Genomic DNA, 21580 nt, shown 5'->3' on the forward strand with positions numbered 1-21580 from the left:
TTTATGCTTGTATGATGTGCCAGCTGCTGTCTTTTGCTAAGGATGCCAACTTCCCCCAACAGCAGCAGTCAACATGTAGCCGAGTTAGCTTCTTAGCTAGTGACTGATTAGCGTTGTTTGCTAGCGTGTTTAAATAGAAAAAAAAACACAAAATGTTTATTTCTCTGCTCTATGCTAACAAGCAAGAGACAACTTGCTTGTAAATTGTTGTTTATGTAAGACACCTGGAAGATCATTTTTAAACTCTAGTCGTTTTTAAGTTGTTTCCAGAGAAAAGTCATCCATTGATGTATTGCAGAGCTAACTTAGCTAAATCACAAAATGCATCTTCTAATATTATTACCATCATGGATGTTTGATGGATAGTCGTACCGACAGTCCAGATATTGTTCAATCTGCTATTCACTTTGGCAAGACTGCTTTGTGATTAAATTAATAACCCGTAAAGTTCATTGTGGTAAAGTGTTGAATTTGTCTGCAGGGCTTCACTGAGGGATGGTCTATAGAGATAATATACAGAACAGTATGAAACACATTTTCATCCCCCAAATGTCTTTTCTTCTCTCAGATCTCCTGTTAATCTGCATGACGATGAAAGAAGCAATGATCCATGAAAAGTCTTGGATACACAGAAAGTGGCTGGTCCACTGGAGACATCATCAAGCGCCGGAGCACAGATAACACCTCCTGTTTCTGACAAGTGATTACATTTCTGGGTGGACCTGTTGCTGCTATCTCATCTATCCATCCAGACTGCTGCGTTGGACATGTTGTTAGGTGTGTAAAAGGTCCTCAGATCTGAAGCCAGAGTCAATTTGTTTATTTGGCTGAAGATCAGACTAGGCCTCTAAACTTCTTGACTTTACAATTTCCTAACAATGTACAAGTTGTGCTGATTGTTAGGTCTTGATTTCTTGCTGTGTGTGTGAGTGTTCTGGGTACAGTGGGAGTGCAAAAAGTGACGGCAGACTGTTCCAGAGAGACAGTAGTTGGAGACAGAAGTATCCGCAAGGTAAACAGGATCTCCTCCTGAAGGTCGAGGGAGGTGCTTCTCAAGGTCCTCACAGACAATACTCTGGTTATTATTAAAGGAAATGACTAAGAATAGAGAGCAGGGGGGACAAGGTAGCTCCTGGCGCTTCATTTGTTTGGTTTAAACTAGCCAAAACGGAACATCATCTTTAGAAGAGCGATTTCTTTAGCTTCCTTGTTAGGTGTGTCGCAGTCGCACAAGGCAAAAGGTTGATTTCAAGGGCTGTATCTGTCATGGACAGCAGAGGCAAAGGACCGCAGTTGTGGATCTTTCTTCACTGTTTATAAATGGCATTGTTGTACTTTGCGTCTCAGTTTTGTAAGTAAAGCTAGTTTTAAATACATTCAGGACTTTTTTTTTTTTTTTTTGCATTTTTGATTAAGCAAAAGTTAAGTTTTCACAATACTGCTTATGTCTGAGTTGACTATTCAAATTTCTTGTCAGTACTAAAAATGTAGAGAAAGTTTGCATTTAGCAGATTTATCCTAGTTAGGAGGGAATTCAAAGTTTTTTGATGAGCTGTGTAAGCCTTATTCACAAATTTGGTATCAGTCACGATGTAATCACTACAAAACTGTAAGATCAAAGAAAGATGGATTAATGTAAAGCATGATCTGGAAAAAGTCTGGTTCTGGCTAAGCAAAAATAGCAATTATTTTTATCAGGAACACCAGTTTGTTCAGTATTTCTGGATCATTCTTGCTTAAAGCAAAGTAAACTTTGCATATCAGTTATCACTATCCACTTTGGTCTAAATACTTGTAAAGTACAATTGCTTGCTTGCTTATTTATTTCTTTATTTTTTTTTAACTTACTAACTTTTACTTACCATACTTGCCTACTTAAATTTTCAAACATTGCATTTGTCCATTACCAAACATTTGTCTTTATTACTATTTTAATCACAAAACCTTTGCTGGCAATTACTTTGTCCTGTAACTAATTGTGGCTAACGTCTTATTTTTATATAATTTTTTTAGTTTATTTTAAACTGTAGCATGATTGTAAATTATTTCAACTGAAAGCTGAAGAGAAGTAGCTATTACAAGACATTGAACACTTGGGTATAAGAACAATTCTGTTTTTATTTGCATTTCAGGGTTCATAAATGAAAATTGCACCGTGAAAAAAAAAATGTTGCACCATTCCTGCATTTCTTTGTACAAATATAATTTTTGCTATTCATATTGATTTGGCTTAAATTCGTAATGTGCCATCAACAACCCTACAGTGTTATAGTAAGCATAATTATTCATTATATTGTATCAGTGGAGGGTCATTTAAATGTAATCAGAAGGTTGCTGCCTTGAGAAAAAAATAAAGATTGTTGGCACTAATTCTCCACTTGAATCCCACCAAACCGTAACAGGTGGAGAAGATGCTTCATGAAAATGTTGTTGAAAGAGTCCCAGTGTAGCCTCAAAATGTGTAAAAATACAAAAAACACATAATGTCTATAATTTCACATTGTTATACAGGGAACACTAATGACTAATGACTTGCATGGTAATAACAAAATAATCAGAGTTCGCTCAAATAATCATAATCAGGCCATTGTTTAATGACCGTGAGGAACATTATGAATCTGCTTAATATCAGGTAACATCAGTGCGACAAAGTAAATTATCACAGTAAAGTAGCAACAAGCAAGTGTTCTTTGAAAGTACTGGCCATTGTGGTGGTTTTAGACACTATCAGCATAGAAATTATGATAAACTTTGTCAGCCTTATTTTTAAACTTTCAGACAGCTGAAAGGTTCAATGCATGGCACAACAGGTGTGATGTTGCAGTGGAGAAATCAAACTTACCACCTTTCATTTTTACTCTGCTTATCGTCTTAAACAAGACACTGGAGACAGTAGGCCTTCACCCCTTAGACTGTGCTTGTAACAGTTTGACTGCTGTTCAGTTGTGGTACATTTACTGACAGGGAAACTGAAAAAAACAAAGACAAAAGGATTATTTCAAGTGTCCGGTCTGCCATATATTCAAGCTTAAAACTGTCTGGGTTCAATTACTAGCTGATTGATTTGTGCATCCTTTATCAAAAAGCAACCTTTGCTTCTACAATTTTTGCTTCTTTACTTTTCGATTTCCCATTGTAGTAACAGTTGTGTTGTAAGTTGTGCTTAATTTGTAAACCAAACGATGCCAGAATGCAAATAGCGGTGGTGGTGGTGTGTGTAGTAGATGTCATTTCCTGCATTCTGGTGTATTTTAGAGGGCAGCGTTGAGTATTACCTCCATTGCCACTGCCTTAATGTGCTTCAATTCTCGGTTGTTTAGATGAACAATGAGAAGACTTTTTTTTAATGAAAGTACCGTATTTTTTGGACTATAAGGCACACTTAATATCCTCGAATTTTCTCAAAAATCGACAGTGCGCCTTATGTATTAATTTTGTTGTGCTTACTGACCTCGAACCAATTTTATGTGTATACACGGCACTCAAAAATCTGACAAACTTGTTTCGCTTAATGCGCCTTATAATCTGGTGCACCTTATAGTCCGAAAAATACAGTAAATTAGACTGTCGTTTTGACATTTTGAGCGCTGTTATTTTGACAAATTGGCACCGTTGTTTTGATTTGCCATGTAATTACTGTAATTACCCATCAAAATTTCTCATATTTTTAATAAATAATAAAATTTATGAATGACCCACTTAAACTGTAAAATGGTAAATGGTAAATGGACTGTACTTATATAGCGCCTTTCTATCTTATTGAGACACTCAAAGCGCTTTACAATACAGTCTGTGCCTCATTTACCCATTCATACAGCTCTATACTAGATCTCTACAAAACTAATTGAACAAATCATTCTAAAGAGACTAATCACTGATTTATCACATTCATTCACCGATGGGACACACATGGGAGGCAACAAGGGGTTCAGTGTCTTGCCCAGGGACACTTCGGCATGTGACTGCTGTGGGGTTCGAACCCCCAACTCTTCCATTGGAGGACGACTGCTCTAACCACTCAGCCACAGCCTCCCCCCAAAAAACTGATTTGTAATTTAGCTGTGCTATTTAATTATATTTTTGTGGGTTTAATTAAATTGCCCGTGACTGAACTTTTAGGGGTGGAGATTTCTTTTAAGGGTAGAAGTAGAAATGCTTACCTGAAGGCGCAGCTCTTAATATATTAGGAAGCTCGTAAGTGGCTGTTATGTTTAAAATTAGTGTTTATGTAATTGTTTTCAGATTACGTGTCCAATATAGGGTTTATTCATTCAAGGCAGTCAAATTTGTTCATAAATTTATTATTAGTAAGCCTTAAAGTTACCGGATTCAAGCAAACAGTTACCAGAACGAATATAATAATAATAATAATGTCATCACAATGTCAGCACTGTATGTTTCCATACAATGGCGAAATTAGTCTCTGCATTTAACCCATCCACCACCAGGTGGTGCAGTGGGCAGCTATTGAAAGCGCCTGGGAGGCTTGAAATAAGAGAGTTCCGTGTCCTGTTCTGGCAGGATCTGGCTCAAATTAAGCCCTGTGGTTACTTAAAAAACCGGTAACTAAACCATGGGTAACTGGTTTAGTCTTTGTAGCAGTGGAACAAACGGCAAAGCATAAAAACACTTTAGGATAGTAATATTGGTAGCTCGTTTAAATACTGAGGCTGCCGTTTAATATACCATATTATTTTACATTATTGGTGTTTAGTGTATATCTTAGATCCATGTATACTATTTATTTTTATACTTTATATTTTTTTGCTATTTTTGTGTGTAACTGGGACCTTGGGTACACAGTTTCGTTCCACCACATGTACCACGTGATGCGATTGACCATAAAGAACCTTGAAATGTTTTTTTTTTTTTTTTGTCAAGAACAAAACAAAATTATCTTAATTTGCTTATTTAATATATATTTATATATATTTTTTTAGAACACGTGTTTTCTGCACGTTTTTGTCTTTTTTCTCTTTTTAATGGGGACAATCCATTAATTCATTACCTGAACCTTTTATGGACATTCAGATCTAAACATACTGACATTTATATTTTGTAATTAGCTGCTTTGTTTTTTGCCCATAACATTTTTAAATGCCATGTCCCTTATGATATTTGTATGAATACAGGATTAATTGTTTTAACAGTATTTCATCTAATAATATGCTAGCCTGCCAGATCTATATAAACACATTTTTTTTTCTTCACAGTTTTTATTTTTTTCCTTTTTGCAAACTTTCACATGAATTATTTGGAATCATCAGATGTAAGGCTTTTGGCTTAAGTAGTTTTATGAGAATTGAAAGAAAATTACCTGCATTTTTGTTGTGCTTTATTTAATACTAGATGATTTTAATAATATCATCTTGTTTGTTTCCTCCACAGATAAGTCATGATCCCCATCACTGAGCTGCGTTACTTTGTGGACACACAGCCAGCGTACCGCATCCTAAAGCCATGGTGGGACGTGTTCACCGACTACATCTCCATTGTTATGTTAATGATTTCAGTGTTTGGTGGGACCCTTCAGATCACCCAGGACAAGATGATCTGCCTGCCCTGCAAATGGGTCGTCAATGAGACCTGCAAGAAGAACTTCAGTGCCAGCTCATCCACGTCGTTGCTGTTGGAGCCTAAAGGGATCCAGTATGATCTCGATCGCCACCAGTACAACTATGTTGACGCAGTGTGCTATGAAAATAGATTGCACTGGTTCGCCAAGTATTTCCCCTACCTAGTATTACTTCATACCCTTATTTTTTTAGCTTGCAGCAACTTTTGGTTTAAATTTCCTCGAACTAGTTCCAAACTGGAGCACTTTGTGTCGATCCTGCTCAAATGCTTTGACTCTCCGTGGACGAACCGAGCTCTGTCCGAGACGGTAGTTGAAGAAAGCGACCCCAAACCAATGAAGACGAACGGCTCAGTGGACCATCACAAGGCATCTGTAATAAGCGAGGACGTTGAAGCAAGTGTTCCCATGCTTCAAAGGACGAAGATGCGCTTTGAGCAGGGCATTGTAGATAGAACGGAAACGGGTGTTTTGGACAAGAAAGAAGGCGAACAGGCAAAGGCGCTGTTTGAAAAAGTGAAGAAGTTTCGTATCCATGTTGAAGAAGGAGACATTGTTTACAGACTATACATCCGTCAGACAATTATCAAAGTAATCAAATTTGTTTTCATAATCTGCTACACGGGGTATTACGTGCAGAATATTAAATTCAACGTGGACTGTTCTGTTAATATAGAAAGCTTGACCGGTTACAGCGTGTACCGCTGTGCTCATCCTCTTGCTACCCTTTTTAAAATCTTAGCCTGTTTCTACATTAGTTTAGTTGTGGTCTATGGTTTGATCTCCATGTACACACTTTGCTGGATGCTGCGGCGCTCCCTGAAGAAGTACTCCTTTGAATCCATCCGAGAAGAGAGCAGCTACAGTGACATACCGGATGTGAAGAATGACTTTGCGTTTATGTTGCACATGATCGATCAGTATGACCCTCTGTACTCCAAACGCTTTGCTGTGTTCCTGTCAGAAGTTAGTGAAAACAAGCTGCGGCAGTTCAACCTCAACAACGAGTGGACGCTTGATAAGCTCAGGCAACGGATCACCAAGAACTCCCAGGAGAAGTTGGAGTTGCATCTTTTCATGCTGAGTGGCATTCCAGATACAGTGTTCGATCTGACCGAGTTGGAGGTCCTCAAACTGGAGCTCATCCCAGATGTTACCATCCCGCCAATCATCGCCCAGCTGGTCACCCTGCGAGAGATGTGGCTTTATCACACCCCAGCCAAAATTGAAGCTCCAGCCTTGGCGTTTTTACGTGAGAACTTGAAGTCTCTGCACATAAAGTTCACTGACATTAAGGAAATTCCTTTATGGATTTACAGTTTGAAGAATCTTAGTGAACTTCATCTGACGGGGAACCTCAGTGCTGAAAACAACCGTTACATTGTCATCGATGGGCTCAGAGAGCTCAAGAGGCTCCAAGTTCTTCGTCTGAAAAGTAATCTCACCAAACTACCTCAAGTTGTGACTGATGTAGGCATGCACCTCCAGAAGCTTTCCATCAATAACGAAGGCACCAAGCTGATGGTGCTCAACAGCCTGAAGAAAATGGTGAACCTCACAGAACTGGAGCTTATTCGCTGCGATCTGGAACGCATACCGCACTCGATCTTCAGTTTGCACAACCTGCAGGAGATCGATCTGAAGGACAACAATCTGAAGACCATCGAGGAGATCATCAGCTTCCAGCACCTTCATCGGCTCATCTGCCTGAAGCTCTGGTACAACCAGATTGCCTACATTCCTATTCAGATTGGCACTCTGATCAACCTGGAAAAGCTGTATCTAAACAGGAACAAGATCGAGAAGATACCGAGCCAGCTGTTTTATTGTCGCAAGATGCGTGTTTTGGACTTGAGCCACAATAATTTAACGTCCATACCAACAGACATCGGCTTCCTGCAGAATTTACAATACCTGGCAGTGACAGCCAACAGGGCGAGTACTCGAATAATGTTTTTTTTAACAATATTAATCTTAGTCTTTTGTAATGTAATAGTAGATTTTCTTTGTCAGACTTTAGTGCTGAAATGTAACTTTTGCTCATTACATTTTCTGTCCATATTTCCCATTTTAAAATGCAGATCGAGACCTTGCCAAATGAGCTGTTCCAGTGCAAGAAGCTCCGCACTCTGAACTTGGGCAACAACTGCCTTCAGTCTCTGCCTTCACGTTTTGGAGAGCTGACTTGTCTGGCACAGCTGGAGCTAAGAGGAAACCGTCTGGAGTGTCTGCCTGTGGAGCTGGGAGAGTGCAGACAGCTAAAGAGGTCTGGTCTTGTGGTGGAAGAGGAGCTGTTCAACACCCTGCCCACTGAGGCGAAGGAACACTTGTGGAAAGCCGACAAAGAACAAACTTGAACAGGTCTGTGATTGAAGAAAAGTGTTACTGAACCATTTGTTCTGGAGACAGGAAGGAAAGCCCAGGTCATCCCTGAGACACGCACAAGTCAGACGTAAGAAGGTCCATGCTACTATTGACTGCCAGTAAGGTTGGGTATCAAAAACTAGTGCCAGCTCGATAGAACCAAAGTGCTGACTGGTTTATTTTGACCATTTTTGAAAAGAAAAAAAAAATCTTAACAGACCAGTGCCATTGTGATCAAAACCGTTTCTTTACATTTAAGCTTGTTTTTTTGTTGTGTAGATGTGGAAGTATGAAAAGCTGTGGGCCCTTTTTAAAGAGAACTACAAGTTAAAGAAAAGGCCTGTTTGGTCACATTTAAACATATTTAAAAAACGTTTTGTCCAGCTGGTTTAAAGAAACAAAGTTAAACTGCCAGCCATTATTTTTGTTGTAAATTGTTGAGCGTAAGCTGTGTCATACACACACACAATGACACAGTGTTAACTTAGGTTTTAAGGATGTTTGCAGATTTCCAGGTCTTTGTGTTTTTGTTTTTATGTTGACAGCAAAGCTGAAAGAAAAAGGCTACTGAGTTCATAGATGCACGCGTCGTGGAGTTGAAGTGTAGAGTTTAATTGTGTGATCCTTACCGTGGAGGCAGTTTGGCAGGAATGATAGGGTGATCATCTCATTCTGAGTCAAGTTGCGTGTTTGACCTAGAGTTCGAGGAACAGCAATATTTCTACAGAATGCTCCCATTTGGACCAACATTACAAGAACAGGGAAACCTCCGTCTTGTCGAAGCTCCGAAATTTACGGATGAAACCCGTGCCTTCTTGTAAAAGGTTGTTTTCCTCTGCAAAAAGAAGCTGAGAACTTCAAAGCTTTGTGTGACAAATGCTATGCTAAAGAGCTCAAACCACACCGAACGTCCGCCAATTTGAGAACCGGAAAAAAGGAAGAGACGGCCCATGTCACGTCAAAGAGCCTCCCTCCCATTTTTCTTAAAGAGACACGCTGCTCACTCCCTCACTATCCATCCTTCGGTTCAAACAGTCTTATACTGCCATTTGGTGGTCAAAAACGGTACTACATACAAAAATTAATAAATGTTTCTTCTTAAATTTAACAATTACTAATTATTGTCAAATTTCAAATTAATCGCCGAGCAAAATGTGTTATCGTGACAGGGCTAGTTGCAACATTCCTCACCTTAGAATTGAACCTCTAACTATTGGAAATTTGGTTCTTGTTACCCATAAAGGTAAAGCAAGTCACAAGACAATGGATTTATGGGATTATTTGGATTTATAACTACAGTAAAGTGGAAATATGAGATATTTGCATACCTGAGTGTCACTTTGAACTCTTGGTCTCAAGTTCATATCCTTTAAAACATTTCCATATAATAGTCCTTTTTTTTTTTTTTTTTTAATTCAGAAAAACATATAAAAAAACTTGATCAACTCAAATATTTTCTAAAAGTGAAATAACAGCTAAAATGTTACAAGCTATACACATCAACCTGGGAAAGTGAGATAAAAATGCAATTTTAGGCTTTACTGTTTTATTTCTAACACAAATTGCCCAATGTGAAATTATGTCTTAAGAAATGTCAAAGTTCTACTTATTACAAAAACAAGAAAAAAAATCCCTTAAATGAAAATAAAAACAAAAAACAGTTTATTTTCTGCCCTATTTTATGGACTGTTTGTGTTATTAAGTCATCTGCAGTGGTGAAAATATTGAACTTTTTGACAACTATGATGCTGTTTTTGTTTAATCTGTTTAAGATTGCTCCACCCCGTACATGATGGATAGGCAGGGCTCAATATTTATTTCTCCTCTGATATTTGATTCATCACGTTCTGTTGACATTTCACAAGTGAACATAACAGACGCCAGTAATTATTTTACACAAGTAATATTTTATATATCAAAAGCATGTTTTGGTCACATTTGTTTCCTTTCTTTTATATCTTCACTTTGTGACACTGAATGTGCTCATTTTATTTTTGCATAAGCTACAAATATTTGACTTACTGCCGATGAAAACAAAATATTGGCAAAGCACTTGTTGGATAAAGATACTCCAACTTATTTGGGAATTAATTTATTGTTTTCCAAGTTTTGAGTGTGTATGCCATGTGTATGTTTTAAATCTTTAAAGTTGTGCATCCATGCCATTGGAAAATATCCCTTTTATTTTCCTCTTCCTAAAGTGGAAATTATAGAGTATTATATTTCATTCTCTACCATGAATCTGAGTGACATTTCAACTAAATGTCTCATAAATGTTCATTTTATTTTGATAGTTTTGTTTGAAGTGTTTTTGCATGAAGGTAACTTTTTTTGAAAAATGTTTCTCACATTGTAGCATTTTAGCAGGGTTTTGGTTTGCCCTTAAAAAATCTACACGCACACACATATATATATATCCAAGTATAAACACGTGGACAGTATCAAACTACAGTATTAAAACCGGACTGAAACAGAAATCTATGAAGCTATGTGTATTTTCAGAGCATGTTTTACACTGCCATGCTGTGCAATATTGCCGTTATTTTAAGTATTTGAAGGCTCCAAGTGTTAAAGTTTTCTGATGTGCATCAACATTCCTTTTTTTTCAAAATGTATCCATAACTACAAGCAAAATAATTTAAAGAAAAGTAAATTATATAGCGTTTTTGGTCCTGGAGACTACAGCACCTTATGTTACATGGTGCAAATGCAGCAATTCATTTTATGTTTACACGATGTATTTTGTACCCTCTTTTTTTTTTTGGCATTTGAACACTGCCAGCTGAAAGAGTAAAGTGGCATTCTATTAGTATATATTTTTAATTTTTAAATTGCATACTTTTGTCATCTTTTTAAACAACTCTGCATGTTAGCAATAGACGTTTCTTAGACAATCAACATTTCTAAGTTTTACATAAACAGATTTAAAGTTTTCTGTGAATTTAAGGAGTTCCTTACGTTGCTAGTGAAGTCATGTGTGTATTTAGACCAGGTTTTCTCTTGTGTTAAACACACCCACTGTTTATTTTTATTTTTTTATATTATTAAAAATTTGTTACAATTGTGAAAGCTATATTATAGCACAGCTAAACCTCTCAGGAAACCAGCTAGTGTATCCATTTCCCGTCTTATGGTTGCCTATGTGTTTTAGTATACATGGTATTTTTATTGATTTGAACCACTATAATGGCATTTTGTGTATATTTCTTCTACACGGCTGGTTTGAAACAAATGTGGTTGTGTTTTTTCAGAGAAACCACTTGTTAGTATGTTACTTCTGTGTTCATCAGTCATTATGTATTCAAACTATCTTATTTGGGTTATTTTGAGTCACACAGGTCAAGTGTGTATGTTTGTATGATAATACTTGTCACCCATGTCTATGTTTGATAGTTAAAATCATGTATGGACACAAAATCATCATTCATTTTCCTCAATAAATTCACAAGGAACGTTTAGTTTTCATGCACATTTTTATGAAATGTATTTTTAAAGTTAAATTAAAAAAGTAAAAGCAATACTACTGGCATAAACCATGCAATAATGTTTGTGTATTCTGTTTGAACTAGCATTTTGTTCTGTTGTGTGAATCATCCACTAGAAACAATAAAATATACTCTTTTTGGTTGAATTTGTTTTTATTCTTTCTACAAATGCTCAACGCGTTTGCAAAGATAAATTATTTTTATTATTCATCCCCAGAGGGAAATTCACAATTTTCAGCAGTATCCACAAACATGATAAAAAGGAATGCATAATTATTATTTTTTTTAAGTTGGTAGAAAAGAAGTAAGTATTTGTAATGTTTCCTGTTTACTTTTGTTTTATTTATTAACCTTTGTTTTAACAGGCACATCACAACGAGATCGCAGATCTTTGATTTTTTTTTTTTTTAAACAGAGGCCTGGACCTTAAGGCAGCTTAAACATGCATGTTTTGAACTCCTGTTTTCATCTGATAATTTATTTTAATTTCAAACAAAACTTTTAAAAATTCCTGAAGTGAATTGAAATAGAAAAAAAAACGAGTCGTCTCAAAAGATATTCAGCCAAGACGGTCATTATTTGTATCTTCATTATTTTTGTATGCATTTTGATATTCGTTAGCATATTTAATACTTATTAAAAATCTAATATTTTATTACAATTGTTTGTGTACGTTGTTCTATAGGTTGTACTTTTACATACGCAAACTCAGAGTGGAAAAGTTAAGCGGAACCTTTGAGCGGTTGGTGCCATCCTTAGCCGGACGTATTTCTGTTGTGCACTGGAGCTCAAAGGCAACATTTCAAATGGTAAATTTCTTCAACTGATTTCGTTAGTATTTGGTAACAGTAAAACGTTCAGCCAATTTTAAACATAATTAACTGGTGTTATTTATTTATTGGGCTTAGTTTAGTTATGGACCAGATAACTACGTGGGTGTAAGCGTCGTCATTTTGACGTTTTTGCAAATTTGGCGAAAGAAAACTCAATCGGAGCTTCGAAGGTTTAATGCTTTGTTTTCATCTTCATTTTAGGCAGTTACCCTTCATACAGATCTTGGAGACCTTAAGATTGAGTTGTTTTGTGAACGCGCTCCGAAATCATGTGAGGTAAGTCTTGCGCTACTTTTAGAATACGACACGTTTTGTTTTGTTTTTGTTTTTTACCTAAAACGTTGATGGCAATAATTAAAAACCTGCTAAATAAATGTTAGCCTCATAAAAATAAATACATACACACAATCATATGTGTGCAATTTATTCAAGGAGGGTTTATCATACCTTGATTTTATACTTGTCTAAAATTTGTTTTAATTGCAATTTATTGTTTGTACTCTGTGTTGTCTAAAACAGGTCTCATGTAAATTAGTCCTCGTGACTCAATGACACCTGTATACATAACAGTTGAATTAATGAAATCATTACTGTTGTGATTCTATTTTGCAGAACTTCCTTGCCTTGTGTGCCAGTGGGTTCTATAATGGTTGCGTCTTCCACCGAAATATAAAAGGCTTCATGGTTCAGACTGGTGACCCTACAGGTATGAGAGTGTCTTTTTGCATCCAACAAATAGAAATATTAGGTTACACCATTATTTTATGAATTTTTTTGTTTTGTTTTTTTCCATATAATTTTGCATCATGAAAACATGCAGGCACTGGGAAAGGGGGAACAAGTATATGGGGCCGCAAATTTGAAGACGAGTTTAGTGAGCACTTAAAGGTGAGTAAATGATAAGTTCTACATTAAATGGAGTATGTTTTTGGTGGTCATAGTTTATAAGTAACACTTTGTGTATGTGATTTATTTTTTTCAGCATAATGTAAGAGGAGTCGTCTCCATGGCAAATAATGGCCCCAACACGAATGGTTCCCAGTTTTTCTTCACATATGCCAAACAGCCCCATCTGGACATGAAGTACACAGTGTTTGGAAAGTGTGTGACATGCATGGCATAACAACTGTATGAAAGTGAAAGGCACATTAGTGATTAGTTGATATGTTGGTTATAAACAACAGAATTATGCATTTCTAATTTATACCTACAATGACTATTTTATGATTACTCCTTCATAATCTGTTTATTTTGTCCTCACTCTTTTAATTATTATTATTTTTTTTACATAGAATCATTGATGGCTTGGAAACACTGGATGAACTGGAGAAGCAGCCCGTGAATGAAAAGACATTCCGACCGCTGACCGACAACCGGATAAAGGATGTGACCATTCACGCTAACCCTTTTGCTGGTTAGCTTTCATTTTTAGGCATTCAGACATGGAATTGTTTTGTTCCAGGAGGCTTCTTGATACAGTGCCTTGCCTAAGTTAAAATGGACCACTTGTCAAAGAGGGAAGAAATTGGAGAGAGAAAATCAGACATTTTCAGACAAAATGACTTGTGAACATGCAGAGGGCTGATTTGTCTTAAAGACAAGTTGAAGTCGCTGTCTGTGGAGTAAAACTGTTGTAACTTGATTAAAAAAAAATAATTCAGGGTGGTGCTCATTCGCGTTTTTATTTCTTTGCTCTTTTTAAACCCACACTGAAGTGACAGAAACATTGAAATGTGTTCCTGCAGATGTATTCAGAAGGGAATTTAAAAAAATAAAACATGGTTGACATTTTTAAATCATTGCTATTATCAGTTTTTGTACGCTGTTTGCAAATACATTACCTTTTTTGTACTAAATAAACTTCTGTAATAGATTTCTAATCGTTTTTGTCGCGCACACCTGAATTCTTTATGATAAACAATGTCGCGTGTAGTGACGTCATCATCAGTAGACAGCGCCACTTACTGCGTGCGGAACTCGCTTCAATGGCTTCTAACGACCCATTTAAAGTAAGTTTATATAATTTAATTTGATGATTATTTTCTGGTATGACCCGAAGTCTTTAACAACTGATTTTATTTTCTCTTCGGTTGCTTTAAAATGTGCCGTGATGTTTTTCTTCTTGTTTTCAGGTCTCGTCCCTGAAAGGGAAAGTGGTCCTGATCACGGGAGCCAGTTCGGGTATCGGTGCAGGAACGAGCCTCCTGTTCTCTAAACTCGGAGCTCTGTTGGCTCTGAACGGCAGAGACGTGGGAAACCTGCAGAAAGTTGCCAAACAGTGCGTGGACTGTGGTGCAGCCCAGGTACAGCTGACCAAATCACACGTGACCTGAAAATGTAAAGGAAGTGACAGAATGCACAATTAAAACTGCGGCAAAACACACTAAAATAAATATAAAATTACACGCACCAGAGTATTTGTTCAGTTTCTGTGCAGTAAAATCTTCAATGTTTAAACGCTGAGCATGAAGGAATGCATATCGCCCGCCACTGTTCATGCCAAACTTTAAAGCTGTTATCATGTTCTACCCCATTTCTGTCAAACCTCATGAATAATATGTTGTGCAATTTAGTTTTGAAAAAATCTGTCCAGTGGTTCATAAGATATTTTGCTAACAGAGTTGACTCCAAGCAAAGATCGCACGCAATATAGTACTGTGTGTTTCTCAAGTACAGTCTTGCCAAATTTAGCACAATATTTGTACAATTGGCAAAATATTATTCACTTTCGAGTGTATTAAGTTCAGTTGTCTGTGGTGGCCATCTTGATCTAAGATGGCCCCAAAATGCCATCAATTATAGATGTATATCAATCTGAAAGTTTTGTTCAAATCAGTACAGTGGATCATTAAATATTTTTCTAACGGACAGAAAATGACTCCAAATAGTAGTTTATGGCATAATATACACAATCAGAATAAGTGTTGGGGCTCAGTCACTACCACACCGGTTGTAGTTGTGCATCCAATGATTATGTTGTGAGTTTTATTAAAAACACACAAATGCAAAACCAAATGGACTCGGCTGTGTTTTTTATGCAGCCCTTGCTTGTTCCTGGAGACCTGACTGATGAAGAGACGGTGAGAAAAACAGTGGAGCAAACCATCGCCCACTTTGGACGACTGGATGTTTTGGTCAACAGCGCGGGCATCCTGGCCATGGGCGGCATCGAGACCGAAGACCTGTCTCAGTTCGACAAGGTCATGAACGTTAATGTCAGGTAGGAGTTTCCAAACCAGTGAGAGCAGCTGAAGGAAGAACTGGAAAAATGTCCAGTTTAACCAGGTGGTTGTTAAGTTCTCAATCGTTAGAAGTACGTCTCTGTATATTCTCTGATTGGTATGAGTTATTTTCTTGTATAATCACATAAAATGAAGACCTTAACAGAAAATTGTTATATTGGTTTAATTTAATTTTGCTCAAAAACTCTAAAACTAATCATGTTCTTGTGCCTGTCTACAGCCACGCATTCATGCACTCAAGCTTTATTTCTACAGGTTAGTCTCATTGAGTACAGGAGTTGGTCTCACTCCTGTGTCTGAAATTGAAATACCACCAGCCTTAGTTTTTAATTTAATTTAATTTTTTTTCTTAATATGAGTATCTCATTGAAACCATATTTTATATCCATCACTGCATGTTTGCTCCTGGTTTCAGTAAAAAATAAAATTCTGTATTTCTTATTTTTCTCATAAAATCCAAGCTAATTCTATAGTTCGTGATGTTTCTTTTATATTTAATAATTCACATCAGTTTATTTTATTTATATAGCACCAAGTCATATCAGAAGTCATCTCAGGGCACTGAACAGAAACATTTATATACATAAAATAAAAAGCCAATTGGTAAAAGTTAACTACGGAAGGAAGCAGCCGACTCACTGAATCCTCACTTTGTCACTGTCTCCCATCCTGAGCAAGCACAAAGGCAACAGTGGAAAGGAAAAAGTTTTTTTCCTTTTTAACGGAAGAAACTTCCAGTAGAACCAGGCTCAGGACAAGCAGCCATTTGCTTCGACTGGCAAGGGTTTGAGAGGACAGGAAGGAGAAACAAACACAGAATGGCAGGTCCCGGTGTGCTCTCCATAGGAGGACAAATAAACAAAGAAAACAAACATGTTAAGATAGGAATAATTACAAATACAAACAGGTACAGTAGAGTAAGTAAAGACGGCAGCAGAGAGGAAATGTGGTCAACTTGTCCTCCAGGAAGCCTATAGCAGCCTAACTAAGATATAGCTCAGGAAACCCAAGCCGACCCTAACTATAGGATTTATCAAAAAGGAAAGAAAGACTTCAGCCCAGTCTTAAAACTGGACGATGTGTCAGCCTCGCTGACATAAACTGGAAGTTGGTTCCACAAGAGAGGAGCCTGATAACTGAAAGCTCTGCCTCCCATTCTGCTTTTAGAAACTCTAGGAACCTCAAATAAACCTGCAGTCTTAGAGTGAAGCGCTCTGTTAGGAAAATATGGAACAATAAGATCTGTAATATAAGATGGAGCTAGGTTGTTGGGGGCTTTGTAGGTTAGAAATAAGATTTTGAATTCAATTCTGGACTTGACAGGGAGCCAGGGGAGAGAAGATATGATCTCTCCCACTAACTCCAGTTAAAACTCTGGCAGCAGCATTTTGGATCAACTGAAGACTTTTTAAAGAAGTATTTGGAAACCCAGATAACAAACCATTGCAATAGTCCAGTCTAGACGTGATATGAACCAGTTTTTCTGCATCATCAGTTAAGAACAGGGATACCATGGTCCTTAAACCAGGTACTGGTAGCTTTGGCACCGTGTGCAGGTGCCAAGTCCTGTTGGAAAATGAAATCTGCATCTCTATAAAGTTGGTCAGGAGGCAGGAAGTGTTCTAACTTCCTGGTAGATGACTGTGTTGACCTTGGACCTCAGAAAACACAGTGGACCAACACCAGCAGATGACATGGCACCCCAAACCATCACTGACTGTGGAAACTTGACACTGGACCTCAAGCAACGTGGATTCTGTGCCTCTCCTCTCTTCCTCCAGACTCTGGGACCTTGATTTCCAAAGGAAATGTAAAATGTACTTTCATCAGAGAACATAACTTTGGACCACTCAGCAGCAGTCCAGTCCTTTTTGTCTTTATCCCAGGCGAGACGCTTCTGACGCTGGTATTTTTGGACAAAAAGTTTCTAACCTCTGTGATATTATTTATAATAATTGTTAACCTAATGATTTGTTATAAGTTATATTTATAAATAATTAAATCATGAAGATGTAATATCCACGTTACATGCAGACATGTGCATCAATGAGTGGCCAAGATCAAAAAAGTCATAGTGATTGTCTTTAAAGGACATGGTGTCCTTTAGAGGTGCGTCTGGATTTTTCTAGGTCAGATCACTGAATGCAGCTCTGGCCAGCACATTTATCACTTCAGGTCATTTGTGTGGTGAATGAAGATGAAGCTCATTTGCAGTTCATTAAAACAAAAAAAGGAATAAAAACAGTTTTGTTTCCCACATCTGACTGCAACACCTTCATCTACCATGAACGATGAGTCTCCTGTCGCCACCCAGCAGACACCTAATCTAAATGTGGGATTTCACTGCTGAATCCAACCATAAATAATAGAGCATTTTCTTTTTTGCAATATGAAATGGGTGATTTATTTGAAATATTTATTACAAGGTTTTAAGTACACAAAGTTATGCCTTCACGTTTGTTTTTTCTTTTGTTTTTTTGTATTCTGTTTCGTTTCCAGATCTGTTTACCGCCTGACTCAACTCTGTGTGCCCCACCTGATCCAAACTAAAGGCTCCATTGTTAATGTGTCCAGCGTGAATGGACAGAGATCAGTGAGTCGTTTGCATCTATCAGCATCACTGCACTGTATACACTGTACAGTGTATTTTTAATGAGTGTTGTCACGAGTAAAATAAAATTCTCTGTAGTTCCCTGGTGTGTTGGCTTACTGCATGTCCAAGTCTGCCATTGATCAGTTTACACGCTGTGTAGCACTTGGTGAGTCGACTCGTTTTCATTTGTAAATGTTTACTATAAGTGCAGAAAATCAAAACAGGGCTTTTTATTGCAGAGCTGGCATCCAAACACGTCAGAGTGAACGCTGTCTGGTACGTTTAACTCTTCAAAGTTATTCCAATTTAAAAAAAAAAAAACATCGTTTGACTTAAAAATCACTTGGATATTTTTTTCCTTCAGTCCCGGTGTGATCATCACAGAAGTCCACAAGAGAGCAGGTCTGGACGACAATCAGTACGATCAGGTAATAAAACTGACACACTCGTCTGTTTATCTTCCTGCGGTTGTGTTTTTGTGCAACCAAAGCTCCTTTCACTCATGCGTTGCTTTTCATGAAACACACTGCAACTAATCCCGTCTGTGTTGCATGTGGTTTACCTCACAAAGGTTCCCCTGCAGCATGTCAGGATGGAAATCTGACTAGGTCATACGTGTAACATCTATAGATGACAGGTGCTTACTGCAGCATTTTGTCTGGTATTGTTGTTCCAGAGACTGTGATTATAATCACTTACATCTATGGATGTGGTGTCCATCTTTCCACCCACACTGTGGACATTTCTGTCCCTCTGTCACTGAGCTGTGACTGTTGGAGTCTAGTTAGTAAACTGCATCTGAGAGGGAGTCTCCCAAATGTTTCAAAACGTTTGCAGGGATTCTCAGTTTCCCTGCATGAGCTGTAGAGGCCCACAGTCTTACTGCTTGAATTTTTGCAATGTTTTATAGTAATTATTATTTGTCACATAATTGTTGCAGATGTCCTAAACCGATCTCAAACTTAATTTCAATAATTCGAGTGCCAGCTGTATTCTGACATCTGCACAGGGTAAGACAGACGACCTTAAAACCATTCCAAAGACGATAATTCAAAAGCTTGTTCAAATCAGCCCATCTTCTTCACTCCAGTGCACCAGTCTGCAACCTTTTTGATCAAAAAGCCATTTCTGCCCCTTCACTCATTAAATAAAAAAAGAGTCCGGAGCCACAAAACCTGCTACAACTGTGATAATCAACTGGTGGCCCATGGGCCACTTCTTTGAGTTAGTTAGAGGGGGCTTTTCTGACCAGTGGGGGTGACATTTTAAAACTAGTAATCAATAATGAAGTTCAACATTTATTGATATGTTTACATTTTAGGACCATTATGATGTAAAGAAGTAAAAACTTTTGTTTCTACCTTTTTAGATGAAAATGAAAACACTGAACTCTGCAGGCCTATGTGGCCTTTTATGAGAAATCAAGTATCAACTTTGAGGTAATACATTTTTAAAAAATAGTAGCGTTGCTCAAACATTTTTCAGAAAATTAACAAAAAACAGCCAAAACTAGACTTTTTTTTTTTTTTTTTTTTGTGGGTACAAAAACCAGAACAATTAAATGAATTCCCTGTAAGTTTTGGTCAAAGCTTCAAAGAGCCGCAGATGAGGGACTAAAGAGCTGCATGTGGCCCCAGAGCCACGGGTTGCAGACCCCTGTGATGGGGGATGTAAAGGTCATGGATGTTTTTCACTTATTAGTGGTAATATAGAACCATGTGTGTGAGTTAAGAGTTGTTTTGTTTGAACAAAGTGGACACAGCTGATAAACTTCAAGGCCCCTAAGCTGGAAAGCAGAGTTGTCTTGACTGCGCCTTTTCTGATAAGTGTATAAGTTGATGCTCCTTTATGCTGTCCATGGGCAGACCTTGTGATCCGGGCATCGTGTAACTTCTTGTGTCTTGGTTTTCAATTGCTGCTCGTCTTCCAAAGATTAAACCTGCGTTGTAAAGATCTTCTAGTTTCCTTACGTGGTTTATTTATGTAATGAATTGATGATAGGATAATTATATTATCCAACATCCTGCTCCAGTAGATGAAATCATAAAAGTGAGGGAGGTTGTCCAAAAAACAGTATGAAATGGATTTAGTGTTGGAAGAGGTGGGCATTATTCAAATTAAATGTGAAATAAAGTGTAATTAAAATTATGTGCATGGCCTAGAATACAGTTTTGCAAACCGTGCACAAAAAAAAATAAGCCTTGATTTTTAAAAACTGGCTGCACAATTTGCTGGTTGCAAACAGAATTCAGTGAGACTTATTTACTCACAAGTTCTAGTCTCCAGCAGCCCCCGTCAGGTGAGATACTGTTGTTTTCACTTCAACAGGCACGTGAATCCCCCAAACTCTAAAGCAACGTGGTTATATGTGTGAACCCTTTTTGTCTTTTCATCCTCAGTTTCTAGAAAAGTGCAAACACACCCACGCGCTGGGTCGGCCAGGCGAGGTCGAGGAGGTGGCGCACAGCATCGCCTTCCTGGCCTCTGATGCTGCCAGCTTCATCACCGGAGCGACTCTACCGATCGATGGGGGTCGCCATGCCATGTGCCCAAGATAAACCTTATTTAAAAATAATAATTTCCCCTCAATCATGCAAACTGTTCTAAAATGGTAATAAATTATTTGTAAAGAAAATGGAAGCTGCTTGTTTCAGTTTGACTTTTATTGCATTACAATGTGGAGCATCGTTCCTCGTAAAACATCTGTACAAACCGAACACCGTGAGCTTATGTACTGTGGTAATCTGAAATCCTCTGAGTTTACAGATTGGTGTGACCAATCATATTTAAAGCTCTACATGAGCAGTGATGAGCTGAAAACACGACAGTGATGCCTGCTTTTGAGGTGGAGAGAGTTACACAGAAGCCACATTTTAAAATAAAACCCACCGATACAACATGTTTGCATATTTATACAGTTATAACGAGACAAATGTAACTTTTAATGTCACCTTGCAAAGAACATTTAAAATAATAGTTTGTTCCGTGTGTGTAAATACTTGACGTTCTTCCCTTTTTTAGAGCAGAGAGATGAGTTTGAAGAGAGCCGACGGGAGTTTTATCAGCTGCCGCAGCACCAGGTGTCACCTCTGCGTCGTCCCAGATTAGATCAGGTCACGGCTTTTGTTTGCCGTCAGATTGGAGGTGCAGAGCGAGGTAGCAGCTCAACAGACTGTGGAAACTTGGCTCCACGTTCACACTGAAATGACGCTCAACGGTGTGAACACTTCAACACAAACAGCACCAAAGTTACCTGGAGTCAGGTTTGAGGCACACTCCATACCTGGAGGAGTGGTAGGACTTTAATACTGTCAAATATTTAAGGCTGTCAATAATAAGCATTGCACTTAATACCACAATATACAGTACAGCTATAAATATCACTTTAAACAATGAAATTATTTAATTTGCAGATGTTATGTTTATATTTCTGTACATATCTAAAATATATTGTTCTGTGTAACTGTCAGACCGTGAAGAAAGATATG

At 37.7% G+C, this 21580-nt stretch overlaps 3 protein-coding genes across 3 annotated transcripts; all 3 read left to right on the plus strand.

The window, feature by feature from the left end:
• The first annotated feature begins 747 nt into the window (after positions 1–747).
• On the plus strand, positions 748–8216 carry lrrc8ab (leucine rich repeat containing 8 VRAC subunit Ab). The gene is made up of 3 exons (XM_037680228.1): positions 748–777; positions 5389–7510; positions 7657–8216. Exons 2-3 carry the CDS (start codon positions 5396–5398, stop codon positions 7930–7932), a joined length of 2391 nt encoding a protein of 796 aa, XP_037536156.1. The 5' UTR covers positions 748–777; positions 5389–5395; the 3' UTR covers positions 7933–8216.
• Positions 8217–9419: 1203 nt separating this feature from the next.
• On the plus strand, positions 9420–14034 carry ppil3 (peptidylprolyl isomerase (cyclophilin)-like 3). The gene is made up of 7 exons (XM_037680025.1): positions 9420–9451; positions 12110–12233; positions 12459–12533; positions 12870–12963; positions 13078–13145; positions 13240–13358; positions 13550–14034. The coding sequence occupies exons 1-7, from the start codon at positions 9420–9422 to the stop codon at positions 13674–13676; spliced, it is 639 nt and encodes a 212-aa protein (XP_037535953.1). The 3' UTR covers positions 13677–14034.
• Positions 14035–14194: 160 nt separating this feature from the next.
• zgc:101858 (uncharacterized protein LOC449555 homolog) lies at positions 14195–20715 on the plus strand. Its single transcript, XM_037680230.1, has 8 exons — positions 14195–14266; positions 14390–14560; positions 15299–15477; positions 17999–18092; positions 18189–18258; positions 18332–18368; positions 18457–18520; positions 20492–20715. Exons 1-8 carry the CDS (start codon positions 14243–14245, stop codon positions 20648–20650), a joined length of 798 nt encoding a protein of 265 aa, XP_037536158.1. The 5' UTR covers positions 14195–14242; the 3' UTR covers positions 20651–20715.
• Positions 20716–21580: the final 865 nt, after the last annotated feature.

The sequence above is a fragment of the Nematolebias whitei genome, chromosome 8 (genome assembly GCF_014905685.2).
Source record: "Nematolebias whitei isolate Nwh7 chromosome 8, NemWhi1, whole genome shotgun sequence".
Lineage (NCBI taxonomy): Eukaryota > Metazoa > Chordata > Actinopteri > Cyprinodontiformes > Rivulidae > Nematolebias > Nematolebias whitei.